This window comes from Oncorhynchus kisutch, linkage group LG20 (assembly GCF_002021735.2).
Source record: "Oncorhynchus kisutch isolate 150728-3 linkage group LG20, Okis_V2, whole genome shotgun sequence".
NCBI lineage: Eukaryota > Metazoa > Chordata > Actinopteri > Salmoniformes > Salmonidae > Oncorhynchus > Oncorhynchus kisutch.
The window spans coordinates 18,198,441-18,220,263 of record NC_034193.2 but is presented as its reverse complement, the minus strand read 5'-3'; the positions used below and the strand labels follow the sequence as shown (position 1 = coordinate 18,220,263).

At 44.0% G+C, this 21,823-nt stretch overlaps 1 protein-coding gene across 6 annotated transcripts in view; it reads left to right on the top strand.

Annotated features, from left to right (window-relative positions):
* LOC109866047 (formin-like protein 1) overlaps nt 1-19,068 on the top strand; it is a 51,165-nt gene extending 32,097 nt beyond the window's left edge. Inside the window, exons 6-26 of one of the 6 annotated variants that reach the window (XM_031799730.1) lie at nt 219-344; nt 2,323-2,431; nt 2,729-2,805; nt 2,919-3,012; nt 7,947-8,021; nt 8,535-8,645; nt 9,060-9,209; nt 9,435-9,536; nt 12,563-12,815; nt 12,939-13,226; nt 13,338-13,462; nt 13,811-14,013; nt 15,138-15,372; nt 15,503-15,571; nt 15,685-15,765; nt 16,375-16,668; nt 16,883-16,984; nt 17,179-17,283; nt 17,411-17,528; nt 17,905-18,015; nt 18,249-19,068. In XM_031799730.1, the coding sequence (XP_031655590.1) occupies nt 219-344; nt 2,323-2,431; nt 2,729-2,805; nt 2,919-3,012; nt 7,947-8,021; nt 8,535-8,645; nt 9,060-9,209; nt 9,435-9,536; nt 12,563-12,815; nt 12,939-13,226; nt 13,338-13,462; nt 13,811-14,013; nt 15,138-15,372; nt 15,503-15,571; nt 15,685-15,765; nt 16,375-16,668; nt 16,883-16,984; nt 17,179-17,283; nt 17,411-17,528; nt 17,905-17,996 (2,809 nt within the window). In that variant the 3' untranslated portion in view covers nt 17,997-18,015; nt 18,249-19,068. Of the gene's footprint in view, nt 1-218; nt 345-2,322; nt 2,432-2,728; nt 2,806-2,918; nt 3,013-7,946; nt 8,022-8,534; nt 8,646-9,059; nt 9,210-9,434; nt 9,537-12,562; nt 12,816-12,938; nt 13,227-13,337; nt 13,463-13,810; nt 14,014-15,137; nt 15,373-15,502; nt 15,572-15,684; nt 15,793-16,374; nt 16,669-16,882; nt 16,985-17,178; nt 17,284-17,410; nt 17,529-17,904; nt 18,016-18,248 lie in introns of all 6 variants that reach the window. The other 5 variants (XM_031799727.1, XM_031799725.1, XM_031799728.1 and 2 more) reach the window with 5 other exon arrangements.
* Nucleotides 19,069-21,823: the final 2,755 nt, after the last annotated feature.

Sequence of the window (21,823 nt, the reverse complement as noted above, 5' to 3'; positions counted from 1 at the left end):
ATCAAATCAAATGTATTTATATAGCCCTTCGTACATCAGCTGATATCTCAAAGTGCTGTACAGAAACCCAGACTAAAACCCCAAACAGCAAGCAATGCAGGTGTAGAAGCACGTATGTAAATCACAAAGTTAATCTGCATATCGTGCTGTGCAGGAAAATTCTCAGCAACAAAAAAGTTATCAAATTAAGATCCCACACCTGTACTTTGGACCCTCAGCTATGACATGGACAGTTTGGACAACGGGACAGCCACACCGGACAAATCTGTGGAGGACTTGACGAGGAGTGCCGGTAACTCTCCAATCCATAGTGCTTCTAAAGCTGCTCGTTCCCTTACTGTGAGGTGAGTGTCACCAGGAACTGGAGAGAAGTACGGTGCCACAATGAACGCATACAATCTGTCTGTTGGATGGGACTGAGGCTGGACTACACTTGTAGTTCTTGCACCCTGGATTCATGGGTGTTACTTGTAAGGAAAGAACCATGACTCCCAGTCCTCCGGTACCCATACACAGACACACACTGTGACACACACACTGTGACACACACACACACACACACACACACACACACACACACACACAACGTGCACACTGCCCCTAACCCCCATGGGAGTTGATGTGTCTGTAGATTGATCTCTGTGGATGTCTGTGATTGACGTTACTGCATGGTTAGATCAACGCAGCGGGTGTCAGGGTGACACACACACACACACACTTTTATAACAACATTACAGTATCATGAGATATAAAAGAGGTCTGACAGATTCATTGGATCAGATTCAGGGGATATGGTCCACTTTCTGTATATCTCTGTTTCTCTGTCCCACCATCCATTTCACGCTACTGTGGACTGTGTTGTAATCATCCTATAGATATATTACATCTCATTCAAATTATAGGGTGGTGTCCCTGTTGAAATGTTTAATGAAAACAAGTGGTCCATGGGGATTGACAACCTGATACACTTTGAAGAAAATTACATTATAGCATGGTTCAATGACATTCCTTGCCATGGGACAAATCAAACCTGGGACAATGTTCCTTCTTGTGTAATATAAATGTGTTTCGAATAACCCGGAACGAGTGTGATCTGCATGAAAATGTTCTCAAAATGTCTCGGAACGTTTCTGGTTGGCCGTACCCTTGTGAGAATCTTGGTACGGCTGGTATTGCTTACCACGTACTGTTGCCTAACCTGTAGCGTCAAGGTGGACTCGTCTGTCTGTTTACATGTGTGTGTACATGTGTATGTGTGTGTATGAAAGCTTGGGACAGACGAGTCCACCTTGACGCTACAGGTTAGGCAACAGTACGTGGTAAGCAATAGCAGCCGTACCAAGATTCTCACAAGGGTACGGCCAGGAGACAGATGTGCACGCACACACACACACACACACACACACACACACACACACACACACACACACACACACACACACACACACACACACACACACACACACACACACACACACACACACACACACACACACACACCTCTATCCTCTGTACTCTTTTTCATCTGGAGGAGCCTCGTTCCTGTCACACCAACTGTTTGGTAACGTTGGTAACGTTGGGTAAACGTTGGAAGCAGCCTTCCTCCCTCTCAACATTCTCATCTATGTTGTAAATATGGCGCAGACGGGAATGTGAGCAATGTCTGCCCAGGGCAAAACCCTCAGACCTTCCACCGACCAACAGGCATCTGAGAGGGTTCATGTTGGGGCCCTGCCTGCCTGTCATTGATGCATCCAAGAGGGGTGTGTGAGAACGTATCTCGTTTATCGCCTCTGTCCTCTTCTCTTTCTACCTGTTTTTTCCTCTGTTTCTCCCAAAACATTTTGTCCCTCTTTCACTGGTGTCTATTATATATATTTTTTCCCCTCCTTTCAATCACTCAGATGTCATTTAACCAAAATATTTCAAAGTGATTATTAGCATGACTATTGACATGTGGATGTGGCAATGAAAGCTTCATTCTGTCCTTCTTTGATTGCATCATCTTAGACAAAAATGAGTCCCATTCAGCCTTAAAACACATGACGTTGTGGGGCACAGGGCTAATTTCATCTCTTCTGAGTTTTGAAATATATGCACGTGCACAAATTACACATAGGGTTGGGATTTTATAGTTGTTCAAACTGCGAGGGCTTTGATGGAGGCGTGTCACTACAACTATGATGCTATGTAATAACCTCTTTACGTAATAACCTCTTTATGTAATAACCTCTTGTTACGCAATAACCTCATGTTATTACTAATGCAGCATTATGCATTAGTAATAACATGTCAATAACAGCTACGTTTCTCACCGGGCAGATTCAACGCTCTCCACAGCAGGAAAGCGATGAGGAACTCACGCCTCGTCAGTCAGAAAGACGACGTTCACCTCTGTATCATGTGCCTCCGTGCAATCATGAACTACCAGGTACAATTCAACCTATAACACTTAGCCAGGCAGGCCCATCCACCTGCATCTCTACTTTTAAAACAGAGTGACTCAATAGCATTAGCTAGGACAAGTAACATTTATTTCAGCGTCATGGCTTGGTAGTTTTACACACCAATAACTTTGTCTCCCTCCTACGCTGTAAATTCACTGTCCATCAAAAAAAAGCGACAATTGCCAGGCTTTGCGTCGGTATGGATCTTGTCCACACTGCATTGTGTGAAATACGACTGAAGGTGGCGATGACTGACAACTGTGTGTACGTGTGTGTTTTAGTCTGGGTTTAACCTGGTGATGACACACCCGTGTTGTGTGAACGAGATCACCCTCAGCCTCAACAACAGGAACCCCAGGTGAGGACCAGTGTTATTAGTGTGTGTATGTACGTGCGTGTGTATGTACGTGCGTGTGTGCGTGTGTGTGCCTGTGTGTGCGTGTGTGTGTAATGTACACTTGTACCCCTCAGGACCAAAGCTCTAGTACTGGAGCTGCTGGCTGCTGTATGTCTAGTGAGGGGCGGTCATGACATCATCCTCTCCGCTTTTGACAACTTCAAAGAGGTAAGAGGGGTATCCATGAAGACAGTCTTTTCACCAACACTTCCTGTCAATCCCCCACACCCCTCTGAAGTCTCCCATCATCATATTGCACGTCATGCAGCAGAAGTATTCAACTCTTACCCTACGAGGTCCGGAGCCTGCTGGTTTTTGGTTCTACCTGACAATTAATTGCACCCACCTGTCTAAATCAGTCCCTGATTAGAGGGGAACAATGAAAAAATGCAGTGGAACGGACTTTGAGGTCCAGAGTTGAGTTTGCGGGTCATAGAGGCTCCCAGTTTCCCAAATCTCCCATTGACAACAACACACAATTTATACAAAGCTTACATGACTTACATGCAGAGATCTGAAAAAGTCAGGATGTGGCCATCAGTCGTCTTGATTTCCTTGTGAGCACTGCACATGCCAAATCAACCTATTCAAACCCCATCCAAAGATATCACCCAATGACCCCCCTGGCAGCTGTCATGACAGTTGTCCACTATAAGCAGGAGGGGGTGAAGGTGCCGGAGGGGGTGGGGGCACAAAAATTCTTAACAGTTGTTGGCAACGTGACAGCTAAACCTTTCCTTAGACTTCTCCCCACTGTCTGTCAAGGGAGCAACTGTTGCCAACAGAGGAAGACCCCTGTGGATAGGGCTAGCCAGACATTGGATGTAGACCTGGGTATTATTAGCAATGGGAAAAGACAGAGAAGCCAGGTCTTAGCATGAGATGCCCTACTGCAACCTGTGGTATTTACGGATAGTTGCCCCTGAGCACTGATCTGTGGTCAGTTTTGTCTTTGAAGTCCTCATTGGTATAATTATCCCAGTCCAGTAGTTATGAGAAACCTCTCCCTAGAGCGGTTAATTACATGGACATTGACCAGAGCAGACAACTTTTTCAGTAGCAAAAAGTGTTCTATCAAAATGTCTGACATTCACTCGTTTTCTCTGACACATGTCTGGCGGCATGTGGAAGTATCAGAACACATGATATATCAGCATTGGATTATTTACAGTCAGTGGCGATTTTAGCATGTAAATCTAGGTGGGGGAAATTCAAAAACTTGTTTTTGGATGCATGGCAGCAAAGCCACTACACAACACAAAACAACACAACACAATACTAAACAATACATGAATTGCACCGTAATGGTGACAAACTGTTAGGGCCTACATAAAGCTGTCCCAACAGCAGAGCTTTCTTTACAGCACAATGGAGTGAATCCTTACCACCGCTACACCTGGCTATCAGCGGAGCCTTGTCTGGCAGCGAAACAGTTCATTCAGCCTCATTTACTGCATTTTTAAAAACAATAGCAGACAGCTGACTTTTTTGCCGGGCGGAAGTGGGCATCCAGCCAGGACGGTTTGAGCCAGCCCTATGCTCGAGACCTCCAGTGCGCCTCCACGGCCCAGTGTATCCGGTGCCTGCTCCACGCACCAGGCTTCCAGTGCATCTCCCCAGTCCGGTGAGACCTGTTCCGATTCCACGTACCAGGCCTCTAGTATGTCTCCCCAGCCTGGTAAGCCCTGTGGCAGCTCCACACACCAGGCTTCTAGAACGTCTCCTCAGTCCGGTGAGACCTGTTCCGGCTCCACGTGGGAAGCCTCCAGTGATGATCCATGGTCCGAAGCCTCCAGTGATGATCCATGGCAAGAAACCTACAGTGATGATCCATGGCACAAAGCCTCCAGTGATGATCCATGGCACAAAGCCTCCAGCGTTGATCCGCTGTCTGGAGCCTCCAGCAACAGTCTCCAGTCCGGAGCCTCCAGCGATTGTCCCCAGTCCGGAGCCTCCAGCGACGGTCCCCAGTCCGGAGCCTCCAGCGAGTGTCACGCCCCTGACGTTAGAGAGCCATTTTATTTCTCTATTTGGTGAGGTCAGGGTGAGATGTGGTGTGGGCATTCTATGTTTTGTATTTCTTTGTGTTTGGCCGAGTGTGGTTCCCAATCAGAGGCAGCTGTCTATCGTTCTCTCTGATTGGGAATCATACTTAGGTAGCCTTTTTCCCACCCATGTTGTGGGATCTTGTTTTTGTACAGCTCTTGTAGCCTACGGAACGGTACGTTAGTTTTGGTTTCACTATGTTATTTTTTTGCTGGTTTTCATTGAATAAATATGAAGACCACAAATTACGCTGCACCTTGGTCTCCTTCAAACAACGCACGTTACAGAGAGAGGTTACAATTTGAAGTATTTTGTTAGGCCTATGGGGAAACAAACAAACAAACAAAACAACCCTCGCAATATCAACTGGAATTACAAGGGTCTATTACTGAACTTTTTGTTGAAAACAAATATTTGAACAGGAAGCATGGTTACAGACCCAATAACATTATATAATATCCCCTCCTCGTGAAGGAAAACACACGAGCTAATTATAATACACAAAGTAAGCAAAACAATGAAATCATTCCAACATTGCCTAAAATTATGAATAAAATACTAATAAGGTAGACGTATATAAGCAATATGCCTATAATAATTGAGCTGTACAAACTATGGCATAAGGGATGGATGAGCGGATAAGAGGCCATCCGTAATTTCGATTAAGACATTAATGAGCGAGCTAAGATGGACGTAGTCAATATAACTATTTGTTCAGCACTTTTGAAAAGTAAAGCGACAGAATTCAGGACATTAACCGTTCTTACAGTGTTCTCCCTGTATACCAAGTCAGAACCGTAGGATAAATAAAGGGGGCATATAAGCAGACAAAGAAAGGTCTTACAATATTCGATGATGACATTTCTCTAAAACAGGCTATAGGCTACATGTGCACCAGCAATTCAGAACAGTAGGCTGAGGGGGAAAGGTACCAAATTATTAAGGTGAGGCACATGGGCTACGAACAGCTTACTACACAATATAGTATTACTTTCTTAGCTACAGTATACATATCTCCCTGGCATATTACATCATTTATGCAGCAGTATACATTACATTTTTGGACTCGTTGTGGTGGTGCTGTGCTCACTTGAACAGGAAGGCGACGCGGCGGTTCTTCTTGTGGGCACATTTTGTCATAAAAATGTCTTATCAAAGTCTGGCATTCTCTAGATTTATGGTGCTTTCAAGACAACTGGGAACTCTGAAAAAACAAGGCCGAATCATGACATCCAACATCTTCAGGTTGGAGCTCTAGAAAGAGTTCCAAGTTGGATGACCGTTCAGAACGTATTTTCCACTTGTCTTGAACTCTCTGAAGTCTGAGATTTCCCAGTTCCAAGTTGCCAGTTGTTTTGAACATGGAAGACATCATGCTGCATTGACAGCATGGCCAATGTCTTCAACCTTTTCTGGCCCATGGACAATGTTTATCCTTTTAAACTTGGAAAAGAGACCCTCTCAGACAGATGTTTTAAATCCTTAAACCCAGACGTGGGCCACAGACCCTCTCCACCGAATAGCAGGTAGGGGAAGCAAAATAGTGATTGCTTTGCAACGCTTGCAGTTATTCACTGATTCCTTTCAATCCACTCATTATTGAATTTGCAATTCCGACTTGTTGTGTAGTGTTTGTGTCCAATGGCCGATGAGCACCGATACGCTTTATCTATCATTTCTCTTTATATGACAAGGTTTGAAAAGGATTTGCCAGTAGATTGTCGACTTGATTCATGACGATGACTGCTTGTCTAGCTTGCTAGCTAAGATTGTGAAAGTATGACGTTGACAAGATCAGTCCAATCAAAGCCATGGTAGATATAACGTGATTTGAAGCCATTTTATCTGTGGCCAATGACCTTGAGCCTTCTTGGATGGGCACTTCCAATGTAAATCTATGGCAACACCCAAGGGGGATTGAACTGCCTAGCTTCTGCAGTGACGTAGTTTCCCCTTGAGTGGCAGAACACCGAGCCAATCAACGCACACGCTCTGTATTTTCCATTGACTGCCCCTCCACTACAGACTGAAACACCTGCATTTTGGAGCTGCCTTAATACAATGTTTGTATGCGGCTTTATTCACTCAACAAATGTGTTTTTACATTGTTTGCAAACTGATATGTGACACGAATTAACGCCAAAATAACATTCAAAGCAGGCAACAGCTACTGCTCCGCCTCCCCTGAATGATGGGTCGTCACTGCTTACAGTCCATCTATTTAAAACCCTATAATGTGCCACTCAGCGATAGGCATCGCTCAAACAATGCTCACAAAGTTGTGACATATTGATTGACCTTTCAACACTTTCAAATGAGCCTGATAAAAGTCCATAACTGTAGTATCCAGAGCTCTCGCCTTCTCATATCCCAATAACACACACTGCTTAAGCAATAGCTTAGAGTAGTGACCTTGCATCAGCTGCAGTTCTGGCATCAGAAGTGACAGTCATTTTGTTATCGCACAGACAAACCGTGTGGGTGAGAGATAGATGGAGGGAGGGAGGGAGGGAGAGATGATAGATAGCACATGGTGGAGGAGTGTAGAAGTGGTGGCGGAAAGACGGAGTACCAGGCTGGCTCCTGTTGCCCACAGTGGCAGAGCGTGGGCATTGTTTGGGTACAGGCTGGCAGGTTGAAGAGCAGGCTTGTATTATTTAGTGGACATGAGTGGGCTGGGGGGAGGCGCTTTAACCCTTAAAGACATATCACTGCATGTTCAAAACAGCTATTGGATATCACAGGATAGAACAGTCTAACTGATGCATTTTACTGCTTATGAGAGTGTTCTGAACCCACCTTTGTATGGCAGAGTGATGCTGATATTATAGCTTTCATTATTGAAGTAAGTTAAATTCCCTTTTAGAAGTAATTTGCGATAGCCTGGGGTAGAGAGGACGGGAGAAAAGCATACAAAGTGAAATATGGGTTGCGTGGGGTACAGGAAGCTGTATTTAAGGATACACTGCCACCCTGTGTATATTTGTGGTGTTGCAGTGCAGAATTATGTGCATAGTGGAGAACCTTTTCCCCTTTCAATCCATGTCGTTCATAAGGTATGTGGAGAGAGGAGCCGATTCGAGAAGCTCATGGAGTATTTCTCCAATGAAGACAGCAACATTGACTTCATGGTGAGTGTAACTCCGAATTGCACAATTCATATTTATTAGGTCCATCTCCTTCTCTGATGCACAGAAGAAAAAATGCTGATGGGGGTGGGGGCCACAAAAAAAATGGAATCCATCATGAGGGCCCGCATCACGGGTCTGCTCTGCGTATTTTGCCATTAGGCGGAGAGAAAAATGTGCAGTTTTACAACACATTTCTTGCCATTCTACATATTTTGCTGTAAGATGGAGGAAAATGTTTGCCATTTTTAACATGATAACTGATGATCAATGGGCCCCAGTTTGACCATGTTTACTATAAATATGGATAGCTCGCCGCTAGACTAACTTACCAATCTAAAAACATTTAGCGGACATTTTGAAATTCTATTCTATATTCTATTATTATCAACAGTAAGTTGAGACCCCGACTGAGTTCCTAATTTATATATATATTTGTTGTGAAATTGGTCTGCGGGCCTACAAGAGGAGGGGGGAGAGTGTACCACGCCGTCTCCTACTGTTTATGTCCACCAGGTGGCGTGCATGCAGTTCATCAACATCATGGTCCACTCCGTTGAGAACATGAACTTCAGGGTCCATTTGCAGTATGAGTTTAGCCACCATGGCCTGGATGACTACCTCCAGGTGAGTGATACTGAATCACGGAGAGAAGTTGCCCCTTACCACTGATACGTCAAATCAAATTGTATTTGTTACATGCGCCGGCTGAATTACAACAGGTGTAGACTTTTACCGTGAATTATGGTCAGATGTTTTCAGAGAATATCAAAATTTACTCACTGATTTGTGAATAATGTGTCTTATAATACCTTATAATACCTCATGAATACCTTATGAGATTGCATTAGTACAACTGTCTTTCCTTATCAGAACCAAAAACCAAAAGACACATCATTCTGTTGTTTTATGTTTCTGTTGTCATGGGAGACAAGATTTGAAGGTTAACAAATGGTGCATGTGTGAACACATAATTACATAGTAATGTATCTCTGTGTTTGTCTATGTATATGTGTGTCTGTGTTCCTCTGTCATGTGCAGAGGTTAAAGTTCACGGAGAGTGACAGGCTGCTGGTGCAGATCCAGGCCTACCTGGACAACGTGTTTGATGTGGGGGCTCTGCTGGAGGATGCGGAGACCAAGAACGCCCTGTTGGAGCACATGGAGGAGCTGCAGGACCACAATGCACAGGTGATCATGTGGCCATTGTGTACAAACAAGAATGTGTACAAGAGCACACATCCGCTATGTCAACTTTATATTTATGTGTTGCACCTGGGCGAACTTGTTCATGCTTTTGTTGTGTTTGAATGACATTGTGTTTGAAGGTTCATAATAAGAAGATTGTATGTACTGTGTTTTTTTACCCATCTGTACAACTCTTTATAAATGCGTGTGTGTGTGTGTGTGTTATAGATAAGCAGCAGATTGCAAGAGAGTGAGAGGGAGGCGTTGGAGACAGTGTCAGAGTTGGAGAAACATCTCATCCAGACCACCAAAGAGGTTGAGCTCCTAAAGGTATCATCTAACTAATCAAATCAAATTGATTTATATAGCCCTTCGTACATCAGCTGATATCTCAAAGTGCTGTACAGAAACCCAGCCTAAAACCCCAAACAGCAAGCAATGCAGGTGTAGAAGCACGGTGGCCAGGAAAAACTCCCTAGAAAGGCCCAAACCTAGGAAGAAACCTAGAGAGGAACCAGGCTATGAGGGGTGGCCAGTCCTCTTCTGGCTGTGCCGGGTGGAGATTATAACAGAACATGGCCATGATGTTCAAATGTTCATAAATGACCAGCATGGTCAAATAATAATAATCACAGTAGTTGTCGAGGGTGCAGCAAGTCAGCACCTCAGGAGTAAATGTCAGTTGGCTTTTCTTAGCCGATCATTAAAAGTATCTCTACCACTCATGCTGTCTCTAGAGAGTTGAAAACAGCAGGTCTGGAACAGGTAGCATGCCTGGTGAACAGGTCAGGATTCCATAGCCGCAGGCAGAACAGTTGAAACTGGAGCAGCAGCACGGCCAGGTGGACTGGGGACAGCAAGGAGTCATCATGCCAGGTAGTCCTGAGGCATGGTCCTAGGGCTCAGGTCCTCCGAGAGAAAGAAAGAAAGACAGAAAGAAAGAAAGAGAGAATTAGAGAGAGCATACTTAAATTCACACAGGACACCGGATAAGACAGGAGAAGTACTCCATATATAACAAACTGACCGTAGCCCCCCGACACATAAACTACTGCAGCATAAATACTGGAGGCTGAGACAGGAGGGGTCACGAGACACTGTGGCCCCATCCGATGATACCCCCGGACAGGGCCAAACAGGAAGGATATAACCCCACCCACTTTGCCAAAGCACAGCCCCCTCACCACTAGAGGGATATCTTCAACCACCAACCTACCATCCTGAGACAAGGCCGAGTATAGCCCACAAAGATCTCCGCCACGGCACAACCCAAGGGGGGGGCGCCAACCCAGACAGGAAGATCACATCAGTGACTCAACCCACACAAGTGATGCACCCCTCCTAGGGACGGCATGAAAGAGCACCAGTAAGCCAGTGACTCAGCCCCTGCAATAGGGTTAGAGGCAGAGAATCCCAGGGGAAAGAGGGGAACCGGCCAGGCAGTGACAGCAAGGGCAGTTCGTTGCTCCAGAGCCTTTCCGTTCACCTTCACACTCCTGGGCCAGACTACACTCAATCATATGACCCACTGAAGAGATGAGTCTTCAGTAAAGACTTAAAGTTTGAGACCGAGTCTGGGTCTCTGACATGGGTAGGCAGACCATTCCATAAAAATGGAGCTCTATAGGAGAAAGCCCTGCCTCCAGCTGTTTGCTTAGAAATTCTAGGGACAATTAGGTGGCCTGCGTCTTGTGACCGTAGCGTACGTGTAGGTATGTACGGCAGGACCAAATCAGAGCGATAGGTAGGAGCAAGCCCATGTAATGCTTTGTAGGTTAGCAGTAAAACCTTGAAATCAGCCCTTGTCTTAACAGGAAGCCAGTGTAGGGAGGCTAGCACAGGAGTAATATGATCACATTTTTTGGTTCTAGTCAGGATTCTAGCAGCCGTATTTAGCACTAACTGAAGTTTATTTAGTGCTTTATCCGGGTAGCCGGAAAGTAGAGCATTGCAGTAGTCTAACCTAGAAGTGACAAAAGCATGGATTAATTTTTCTGCATAATTTTTGGACAGAAAGTTTCAGATTTTTGCAATGTTACGTAGATGGAAATAAGCTGTCCTTGAAACAGTCTTGATATGTTCGTCAAAAGAGAGATCAGGGTCCAGAGTAACGCCGCGGTCCTTCACAGTTTTATGTGAGACGACTGAACAACCATTAAGATTAATTGTCAGATTCAACAGAAGATCTCTTTGTTTCTTGGGACTTAGAACAAGCATTTCTGTTTTGGTCGAGTTTAAAAGTAGAACGTTTGCAGCCATCCACTTCCTTATGTCTGAAACACAGGCTTCTAGCGAGGGCAATTTTGGGCAATTTTCACCATGTTTCATTGAAATGTACAGCTGTGTGTCATCCACATAGCAGTGAAAGTTAACATTATGTTTTCGAATGACATCCCCAAGAGGTAAAATATATAGTGAAAACAATAGCTGTCCTAAAACGGAACCTTGAGGAACACCGAAATTTACAGTTGATTTGTCAGAGGACAAACCATTCACAGAGACAAACTGATATCTTTCCGACAGATAAGATCTAAACCAGGCCAGAACTTGTCCGTGTAGACCAATTTGGGTTTCCAGTTTCTCCAAAAGAATGTGGTGATCGATGGTATCAAAAGCAGCACTAAGGTCTAGGAGCACGAGGACAGATGCAGAGCTTCGGTCTGATGCCATTAAAAGGTAATTTACCACCTTCACAAGTGCTGTCTCAGTGCTATGATGGGGTCTAAAACCAGACTGAAGCATTTTGTATACATTGTTTATCTTCAGGAAGGCAGTGAGTTACAGCTTTTTCTCACATTTTTGAGAGGAATGGAAGATTCGATATAGGCCGATAGTTTTTCATATTTTCTGGGTCAATGTTTGGCTTTTTCAAGAGAGGCTTTATTACTGCCACTTTTAGTGAGTTTGGTACACATCCGGTGGATAGAGAGCCGTTTATTATGTTCAACATAGGAGGGCCAAGCACAGGAAGCAGCTCTTTCAGTAGTTTAGTTGGAATAGGGTCCAGTATGCAGCTTGAAGGTTTAGAGGCCATGATTATTTTCATCATTGTGTCAAGAGATATAATACTAAAACACTTGAGTGTCTCTCTTGATCCTGGCAGAGTTGTGCAGACTCAGGACAACTGAGCTTTGAAGGACTACGCAGATTTAATGAGGAGTCCATAATTTGCTTTCTAATAATCATGATCTTTTCCTCACTTGGGGAATGCTGCTTTTTAGTTAGCTTTGCAACAGTATCAACTACAGTCCATGACATCCATGACATTCACAAAGAAGACTTGCGTTAGTTTCTGAGCTAATGCCTAGGCTGTAGCTCAGAGGGCTAATACATGGACATGTGTGTCTGTGTAACAGGAGAGTCTGCGGGAGTCCTGTTCCCAAGTGACCATTCTACAACAGAGGGAGATAGAGAGAGAGATAGAACGAGAGAGGGAAAGAGAGAGGCAGAGGGATAGAGATCGTTCGGCCCAGGCCTTGGCGGAGCTGGAGGAGAAAGTTCAGGGGCTTGTGGACCAGCAGCTGATTCGAATGGAGCGCTCGTCCTCGGGACACCTGGACCTCCATGTCGTCCCTTTCATCCTTCCTGTTTCCATCCATGCTGAAACAGGTGGGCTGCAAGCCACACACATGGGCTCAGAAACCATGTCAGAAATATACATTTATTTTGGTTTATGGAATCAAATTCATCACCAAAAATGTTACCTTTTTTGAAATTTCCCTGCTTCCACAGAACAAATCACGACTGTCGATGGCCCTGTGGTCCCTCCCACATCTTTAGTCCCGCCCCCACCCCCTGCTCCTCCATTACCTGGTGCAACAGAGGTCACGGCACAAGCTCCTCCTCCTCCTCCTCCTCCTCCTCCTCCTCCTCCTCCACCTCCTCCTCCTCCTCCTCCATGCTCGACGGCACCACCACCTCTGCCCCCCCCTCTTCCAGGACGTGGTATAGCCATCCCCCCACCACCTCCAAGCATTGGAATGGCCCCACCATTTGGGGGTAAGCATGATGGACACACTGGTAAGCTAACACGCGATATAGGTCAAGATAGTTCTGTCAGTCGTGGCTCTAAAGACGAAACGTTCACTTCATTGATCCCCACCAAAACTAATGTGTCCCTCTTCTGGACAGGTAACAGAAACAAGAAGGCCATTCAGACTAAGTACCGTATGCCTTCATTCAACTGGCAGGCCCTCAAACCCAACCAGGTGGCTGGAACCATCTTCAATGAGCTGGATGATGAGAACGTTTTGGGGGTGAGACCCCAGTACCCTGCTAGCTATCTTCTTACAATCTGTATTCTTGTCCAACTCAATATGTCCTCATCTGTCTGCAGCTGCTGTTTCTGTTTCTACTCATTCCAGTCTTCCCAATCCCTCTTCCTCTCTGTTTCAGCCGCTCTCTAGTTTCTCTTTCTTCTGTAATCCTGAAATCCTATGTAGTTCTCTCTGTCGCTATCTGATCTGTCTCCCGCCACATGACAAAATAGCCTGCGGTATCAACGGCCAGTCTCGCTGATGTTTAACTGTAAATTGTTCTCACTGAGTTTGGCCATTACCAAAAGCTCATGAATTAGTTATCCACCTCTCCCCTCCATGTCCTAGGAGTTGAACATGGACGCCTTTGAGGAGCAGTTTAAGACCAAGGCCCAGACAGCCCCGGCTGACGTGGGGACTCTGAGAGCGAAGGTGGCCCAGAAGATCCACAGCAAAGTGTCCCTACTGGAGTCCAACAGGGCCAAGAACCTGGCCATCACCCTGCGTAAGGGAGGCATGGCCACCTCGGACATCTGCACCGCTATAGAGACGTATGTGTCTGTTATCAAGTTGTTATAAGAAAAATACCACGTAATTTGTGCATAAGAGTAGATATAGTAAGAGGGTTGGTTGTATGCCCTGACTGTAAGTCGCTCTGGATGACCAAATGTGATATGTAGTACTTTTTGTATTGTGACTGTGTACACACAAAGAGAGAAACATATGGTTGTCTATGGTTTTACTAAGCATTTGATAGTAACTGATCAACTTATAACCAATGTGAAATGTGTGAAGACTCATTACACTCATAACTCACTTCTGTTGTCAGTATACAGTAATCTCAGAATATGAACAGTCTCTGTAGTAAGTAGTAGTTGTACATCAGTGGTGGTCAGTGTTGTTAAAGATGAGGGAGGACATTTTTTTTTCTTCGTGAGCATGGCCTTATTTCTATTAGAGCATATTGGATGACTGTCATTCATATTCCATTCACCCAGTTCAATGTAACAACTATAGGTTTAGGCTATTACATGATACTCTAATTTTCCCTATAACCATCATGAGGTTGCTACAACCTAGCCAATGAATGAAAGTTTACAACGTAGATGCAGAGAGAAACATTTGAGGAGACAAGACAGTGACACATGGACAGACAGTGATACATTCAATACCGTCTTGCACACTCCTGTCTGCATTTAGCTGATATAGGATGTAGTCATTAGTCCAACAGTTGCAAACAAAAGTTTCTATTGGACAAATTCAGATATGTTTATCCCCGTTTTGTTCCGTGTAGGAAACATTTTGAACATAAATTGGCGGAATGAATCCACCCCTGATCACGCATAAACAGAATCCTAAGCCTCCTAGGTTTTGTATTGAAATCAATGTACCCAGAGGAGGACGGAAGCTAGCTGTCCTCCGGCTACACCATGGTGATACCCTACAGAGTGCTGTTGAGGCTAATGTAGACCTTCATTGCTAAACAATGTGTTTTAATCAATTATTTGGTGAATATATTTAGTTTAGTTTTATCTATTTTTTTAACGTTTTCCCTTTTTTTTCCCCCTTCTGAAAGTCAATGAGGAGGATGGTCCTCCCCTTCCTTCTCTGAGAAACCTCCACTGTTGTACATAACCCTTGACCCCCCCCCTCCCACCCACCCACACACACACAGGTATAACCAGGAAGCTCTGAGCCTGGACTTCCTGGAGCTGCTGGAGCGTTTCATCCCCTCAGAGTACGAAGTCAAGCTCATCCAGAACTACGAGCGAGACGGGAGGCCCCTGGACGAGCTCCCCGAGGAGGACCGCTTTATGGTGCGCTTTGGCAAGATCCCACGGCTAGCCCAGCGCATCAGCACACTCACCTTCATGGGCAACTTCCCCGAGAGCATCCAGCTCATCCAGCCGGTCAGTAGAAAACACTAAAAACAATGTTGTTTCAAAATGGTTTCAATGTTATTTCAATGTTTTTGTAATGGACAGTAGTTGGATGCGCAAAGCTTCACCATAATAATGTACGTTCCCATCTCTCCAATAGCAACTCAACGCAATTATCGCCGCCTCAATGTCAATCAAGTCCTCTAGCAAGCTGAAGAAGATCCTTGAGGTACTGTAGGAGACTTTTGATATACTGCAAGGATGGTTTGTGTTCAATTGGTTAGTTTTGTATGGTTACACAGCATTGGTGTGTCAGTTTGGTATGCCTCTTCTGTCCCTAAGATCATCCTAGCCTTTGGAAACTACATGAACAGCAGCAAGAGAGGAGCAGCCTACGGGTTCCGCCTGCAGAGTCTCGACTTGGTGGGAAAGACTTCAAGCAGACATACTGTATTTATCAACCAAATCTTAGAGGCTCATTTTGTGTTCCTTTTCCCACGACAAGGCACATTGCTCTGGTACTCCAACCCAAGTCCATAGAAATTCACTTGGGTTAGCAGAACGTCGTTTTAGCACAGCATCAAATTTATTATCTACAGTAATTATTCAAATGAGACTCCACCTCAGTGAGAGATCCAGAGATAACCGATTCTGACAGGCCTTCTCTGAATCAGCCACAGTGACTGAATGACTAGAACACTAAGGTGGAGCTGGGGAGTATGCCTCTTAACTCAAATTATTGCTGAAGATAATTAATGACAGGCAGAGTTACCCAAATCATCAATTAACTTCAAAATTGATTCCATTTTAGACTGCATCATCCGGATGGGTCACATCTTATTTCAAATTTGTATGGAGTACTGTATCCCTTGATTTTCATTATCTGATCCCAGATCTGTATGTGCTTTCGCCAACTACCTCTGACTACCACTGTCATAAAGCAAATACAGGTCTGGGATCAGGCTAACCTTTTCACATTGTATCCTTTTCTCCATTGGTTGCCTCTAAATATATGGCTCTGGTTCAATCTAGCTCTTAGACACTAAGTCCACAGACCGGAAACAGACTCTGCTGCACTTCATAGTGAGCATCATCCAGGAGAAATACCCTGAGCTCCAAGCCTTCCACAGCGAGCTGCACTTCATGGACAAGGCGGCTCTGGTGTCCCTGGATAGTATTTTGCAGGACGTGCGTGCCCTGGAGAGGGGCACGGAGGTGACCAGGAAAGAGTTTGCCGTACAGGAAGACAACCCTGTGCTGCAAGATTTCCTCACCAGCAACAATGACCTGCTGGACTCTGTAGTAGAAGATGGCAAGACTGCCCAGGTCAATTCTCCTTACTAAATATAGAATATTGTAGAATGAAAAAATGGCAAAATGAACAGCCTACTAAATGGGGCTAACTTAGTAATGGTTTAATGACGCTAGAATAAATGAATTTAGGAGAGGGTGATAATATTTGTATAACATGAGTGCTACTGCTACAGAAAACAATGATGTACAGTATAATGAAGGTCTGATCATTTTTTTCTCCTGTTAGGATGTGTATGAATCAACAGTGGAGTACTTTGGAGAGAACCCTAAAACCACACCTCCCTCCATGTTCTTCCCTGTCTTCGTGAGGTTCATCAAGGCCTATAAGGTTAGACACCACATTGATTAATTACATTTATTGATTGATTAAATGTATTCATATAGCCGACATAAAAAAAAAAAGGTAAGTTAATATATCGACATAGTAGACGGTGCTGAGCTCTTTGCTACACATAAAACAGTAACTGTTGTACTAATGTGACAGTGTACCAAACATAAATGTTCTTTTTCTGGTCCCGGCAGCAAGCAGAGCAGGAGAATGAGCAGAGGAAAAAGCAGGATGTGTTTTCCAGAGAAGGGAGAACAGGGCCACCGTCGACATCAGCGAAGCCTGAAATACCACACAAGGTAGTCGGTGACACATTAGCAACCACGCAATAGAACACAAAGAGAGTTGACCTACTCCGTTTACCCTCAAAACATGTATCATTTTGATTTTGACCCCCAACTCCTTTTGGCTGCCCTTTGACCCCAGCAGGTACCTATGATGCCCAAGCTGCCCCAGATGGACCTGATAGCAGAGCTGAAGAGGCGGCAGGTGATCCCCCTGGTCCGGGAGGGCAAGGATGGAGCCATCGAGGACATCATCACAGGTGGGCCTTGTGGGGTCAGGGGTCAAGGTCTCCCATACAGTGTATGTCTGCTGTGTATGTGTAATATAATGAATATACCATTCTGAAATTAAACTAAAGCAGTAGCTGTGGTATACACTTGTAGAAATGTACAGTATGATAATGCTTGTTTTTCTGTACAATTTTTCTGCAATTTTTCGCCATGCTCCATTTTCACAAATACATTATAACTATCATCATGCAATGTCCACTACCACGTCTACTCATACTCTTTCACCTTGTCCGTTCATTCCCTTTTTCACTCCTTTTTTCATGTCGTTCCCACTCATTCCCATGAGCATATGTCTCTCCTTCACCCTCTTCTCTCTTTCTTTATCTCTCTCTCTGGGGTTTTCAGCTCTAAAGGCTGTGCCCTTCACGGCTCGCTCTGGCAAGCGCTCCTCTCGCCTCTTCTGCGACTCTGGCTTCAGTGATGAGAGCCCCACATAATCCCCTCGGAAGTGTGTAGGTCTGTCTTTCACTCTCTCTGGAGGTGTCTATGACTCCTGTGCAGCACTTTCCCTGTCTGTGGATATCTCTGTTTCTCTCGGTCTCTTGGTGCAGTTGTCGGTCTGTGTTGGTCTGTCTGTGTCAGTCTGTTTGTGGTTGTGGGCAGGTGTCAGTACCAAAGCATGCTTAGACCAGTCCTGTTCCAGGTTGTGGTCTCACAGTGTTGTTGCCATCCATCATCTCTCATGCTAGACCTGAGGAACCAGCCGTACAGGCGGACAGACGGGTCCCGAGTCAGCGCCAAGTGGAAGCCCGGGCAAAAGCTCCAAGTCTCCTCCGATATTTCCCTGTGAAAGCACACACACTCGCGGTCCATTCAAACAATCACTCTCATTTCATTTCATGGATATAGAGTGCACACAAACTTCAAATATCTCCCCTAGACTTAACCCAGCACTGCAGGTGATTGGTTCTACCTGTGGTTCAGCCCACAACAAACCTCACTGTTGACTGCCTGCTCTCTAAGTACAGCTTCAGGTATATTAGATTGTGAGGTGCTGTTTCCTAATACTTCTCTGATCCCCAACAAAACACCTACAGTAAGCACACTCTATTTCCCTGTAAACACATCCTCTTTCTACATACTGCTAAAGGAGTAAGGGCTTGGCCATGGATGGACTACAGTTCAACGGCACGATTTCAATGAGAATCACCCTCATTCTCTACTATTTTGATTAGAGGTTTTGGACATGTTTAAAGCAGATTGAACACTGGGACTGTGTATATAACCATTAGTAAAAGCTAGACAAGACCCTACATTTGTTTGTCATATTAATAGCTTATTCTATTTGTGGTACTCAGACGGCTGCAAACTGTCAATCCCAATAACTGCATCTGGTGTAAAAGCATGATGACCTGTCCTTTTGTCCTAGCGCTAGTAGGATTACAACAGCTCGGGACGGAGCTTAGAACAAGATTTGTACTATATTTAAAATATTTTTAATATAGAAGTGTGTGGATAACCTTTTTCTTTGTTTCACTATTTTGGGTTTGAACTAATAAATATTTTATACGGCGATTGTCTGCTACTTTATTTATGACATCAGAAGTCATGAGACATGAAATGGGTTTAGAGTTCTACAGAGAATGAATTAATTTGAATCGAGTCCTTTCGTGTACAAGAGGATCACTTTTATTCTCACAAAAACACAACAGGAAGGTACAAAAGCAGCGGTCTGTTAAGTACCATAGTTTCTCACAACAAGCAGCAACGGTTCTTTCAATACATAGAATTGGCATAGCATGTGCACTGTTAGTTGGTCTTTAACATTCATACTATGTTACTTCACCATTCTTCTTCAGTACTCACAAACAACACTTATCTCACACAGCAAGCATCACTCTCAGAATAACAGTAGTTGCGCTTCAATATTTGAACCTCTTTTTCTTTACATGAACGTTGACAGTAAAATGGGTCTTGACCGACCTTGTTGCACATGATACAAAATCTATTGTCCTGTACCGTGTTTGACCTAACATACACTGAGAGTTATACAGTAGAGTTATTCACAGAAGTAACAGAACCTTTCGTCATCCCAGCGTGCAAATTCCAGGAATGTACAGTATGTGCATGCTGTTTGGATTACATTCCTCTCAAAAAAAAATATTATAATAAAATCACATACAAATCCATAGAGGTAACATATTTTCTGTCTATGTACATGATTTATAACACCCACAGACGACCTCCAACAACCATACATTCATCATGAAACCATATTGGACGTAGTATTTTTTTGAAACCTTTAATTACAATAGAAGAAGAGAGTTGTGGGTAGTCGTCAGTGAGTACTTGTAAAGAGGGATGAGGAAATGTGCTATCTATTTCTTTCTTCCCCTCTCCCTCTATCCGAGCCAGTTGGGTGAAATGCTACTGTGAGTAGATGACAACCCTTCCTCATTTATTTCTATTGGGAGAGTCTGTCGTTTCCCCAAACAAGAGTTTCCGGTGTTTTCTTTCACTGCATGTATTTCTTTGTAATCCTGCCATGAATCAAATCTATGACAAGAAATTATAGTAACTATGTGTTCGATGGTCTAAGTAGTTAGTCAGGAACCAAAACAATGACAAGAAAAAAACTAAACACACATTCAGAAACTCATTTACAGAATGCATGTATCTAAAATGTGGTTATGAAGCCTCTTTTCAAGTATAAAAATACAAAAATTCTTGATTATATAAAACATAGACGACGATTTGATTTTGTACATGATATGATCTCTGCAAACAATAGCTATCAGGTGTACTATTTTCTCACAATATACTGTATATCTGATACGATTTAGATTATTCTGAGGTTAATTACATGGTCTTCATTTTCATTAGCTCTCATTTCTATATTTAAGATAAATAATACATGATATTAATGTCTATGATTTAACATTGTATCATGTCCAGTAATGGATATGTTTTGTGCCAGTGCTATATATTAGTGCACAGAGTCTTTCCGTGGCAAAACGTCGACACTTTCCTCAAGCAATACATCAGACAGCAGATAACCCTTCATTGTTTTTTTGTGTAAATCTTCATAATGCAGTGACAATGATGACAAGCTGGCTAGTGTATAAAACTGTGCTAATGTTTACTGTGACATTCCAGGATAAATATGTATCCAATTTACAACATTTGGGTGTCAGAAGTGAGATCCTGTGCTGAATCTTGTTGTCACCCATATTAGCTTCAGTGTTTTATCCCAGTACTTAAACTGACCATGATAGCAAAGGATAAAAGCAGTTCCCCTTGGGAACTGGAAAAATACAACATTTTACTCAAATGATCTCCATCTCAGCTCCAAACCTAGCCTAATGCAATAGGGAGGCTGTGAAAAGGCAGTCGGCAGGTTATTCCTTTGTATTCTCTAATTTTTAAAGGGTTCGAACAGTGTTTTAAGATCACATTTAGTTTCCCAGTTCTTTGCACTTATCTGGTGACCCCTTTCAGATACAGACAGACGAGTCAAGAGCTACTGTCTTAGTCATTAATTATCTTCCAGCTTCCATGTGCATCTATTTGGCCACATGGGGTGCTATGCTACAGCCAGTGCTGCGGCCCTCTGTATTTCCCCCGATTGGCCACAGGGGACGCTGTGTTCAGCGCATCAGTCGTCAGGCTCGTGTCGAGATCAGAGCATTGTGGCTGTCACTAAGCTGAGCGTAGGCAGAGCTGGAGAAGTGATGCTGTGATCAGTACGGCACTGCTGTCAGGGCTTGAGGACGGGCAATCTGTCTTGATTTAGCTTCCTCACAGTGGGGAGGAGAGGAAGGGGAGCTGGGAGGGGAGAGGAGAGGAAAGGAAGGGGTGAAGTGAGAAGAGGAAAGGAAATAAGGATTGAGAGATGAGAAGAAAAGAGGAAGATGGATAGGAATATGGACTATGCAACGGGGGAGCTATAATGGAGAACTATGTAATAGAGTGCATGCTATACCTATAAAAAAAATGTAGCAGAGGATAATAGGCGTTCCAATATTATATGATCTTTATAAGTGAAGGTTGAACTCTACTTTCACCCTGGTTAACCCTAGGCATACTTTCTTACTCTGCGATTGGTCGATTACGTTTTTGTTTGTACTTCTGCCCTCGGCTGCTGGCTAGTTGGGATACATAAAGGGGGCTAAAATCAAAAGCTATGATTGGCCGTTAGCATCAACCAAGCAATGCTCACTCCGAAACAACACACATTTTCAATGAATTCATCCTGTCTGAAACAGTTAAGATGCTTTCTTTGTCCAGACAGTGGGCTGCCTGCCAGACTAAATGGACTGATCTG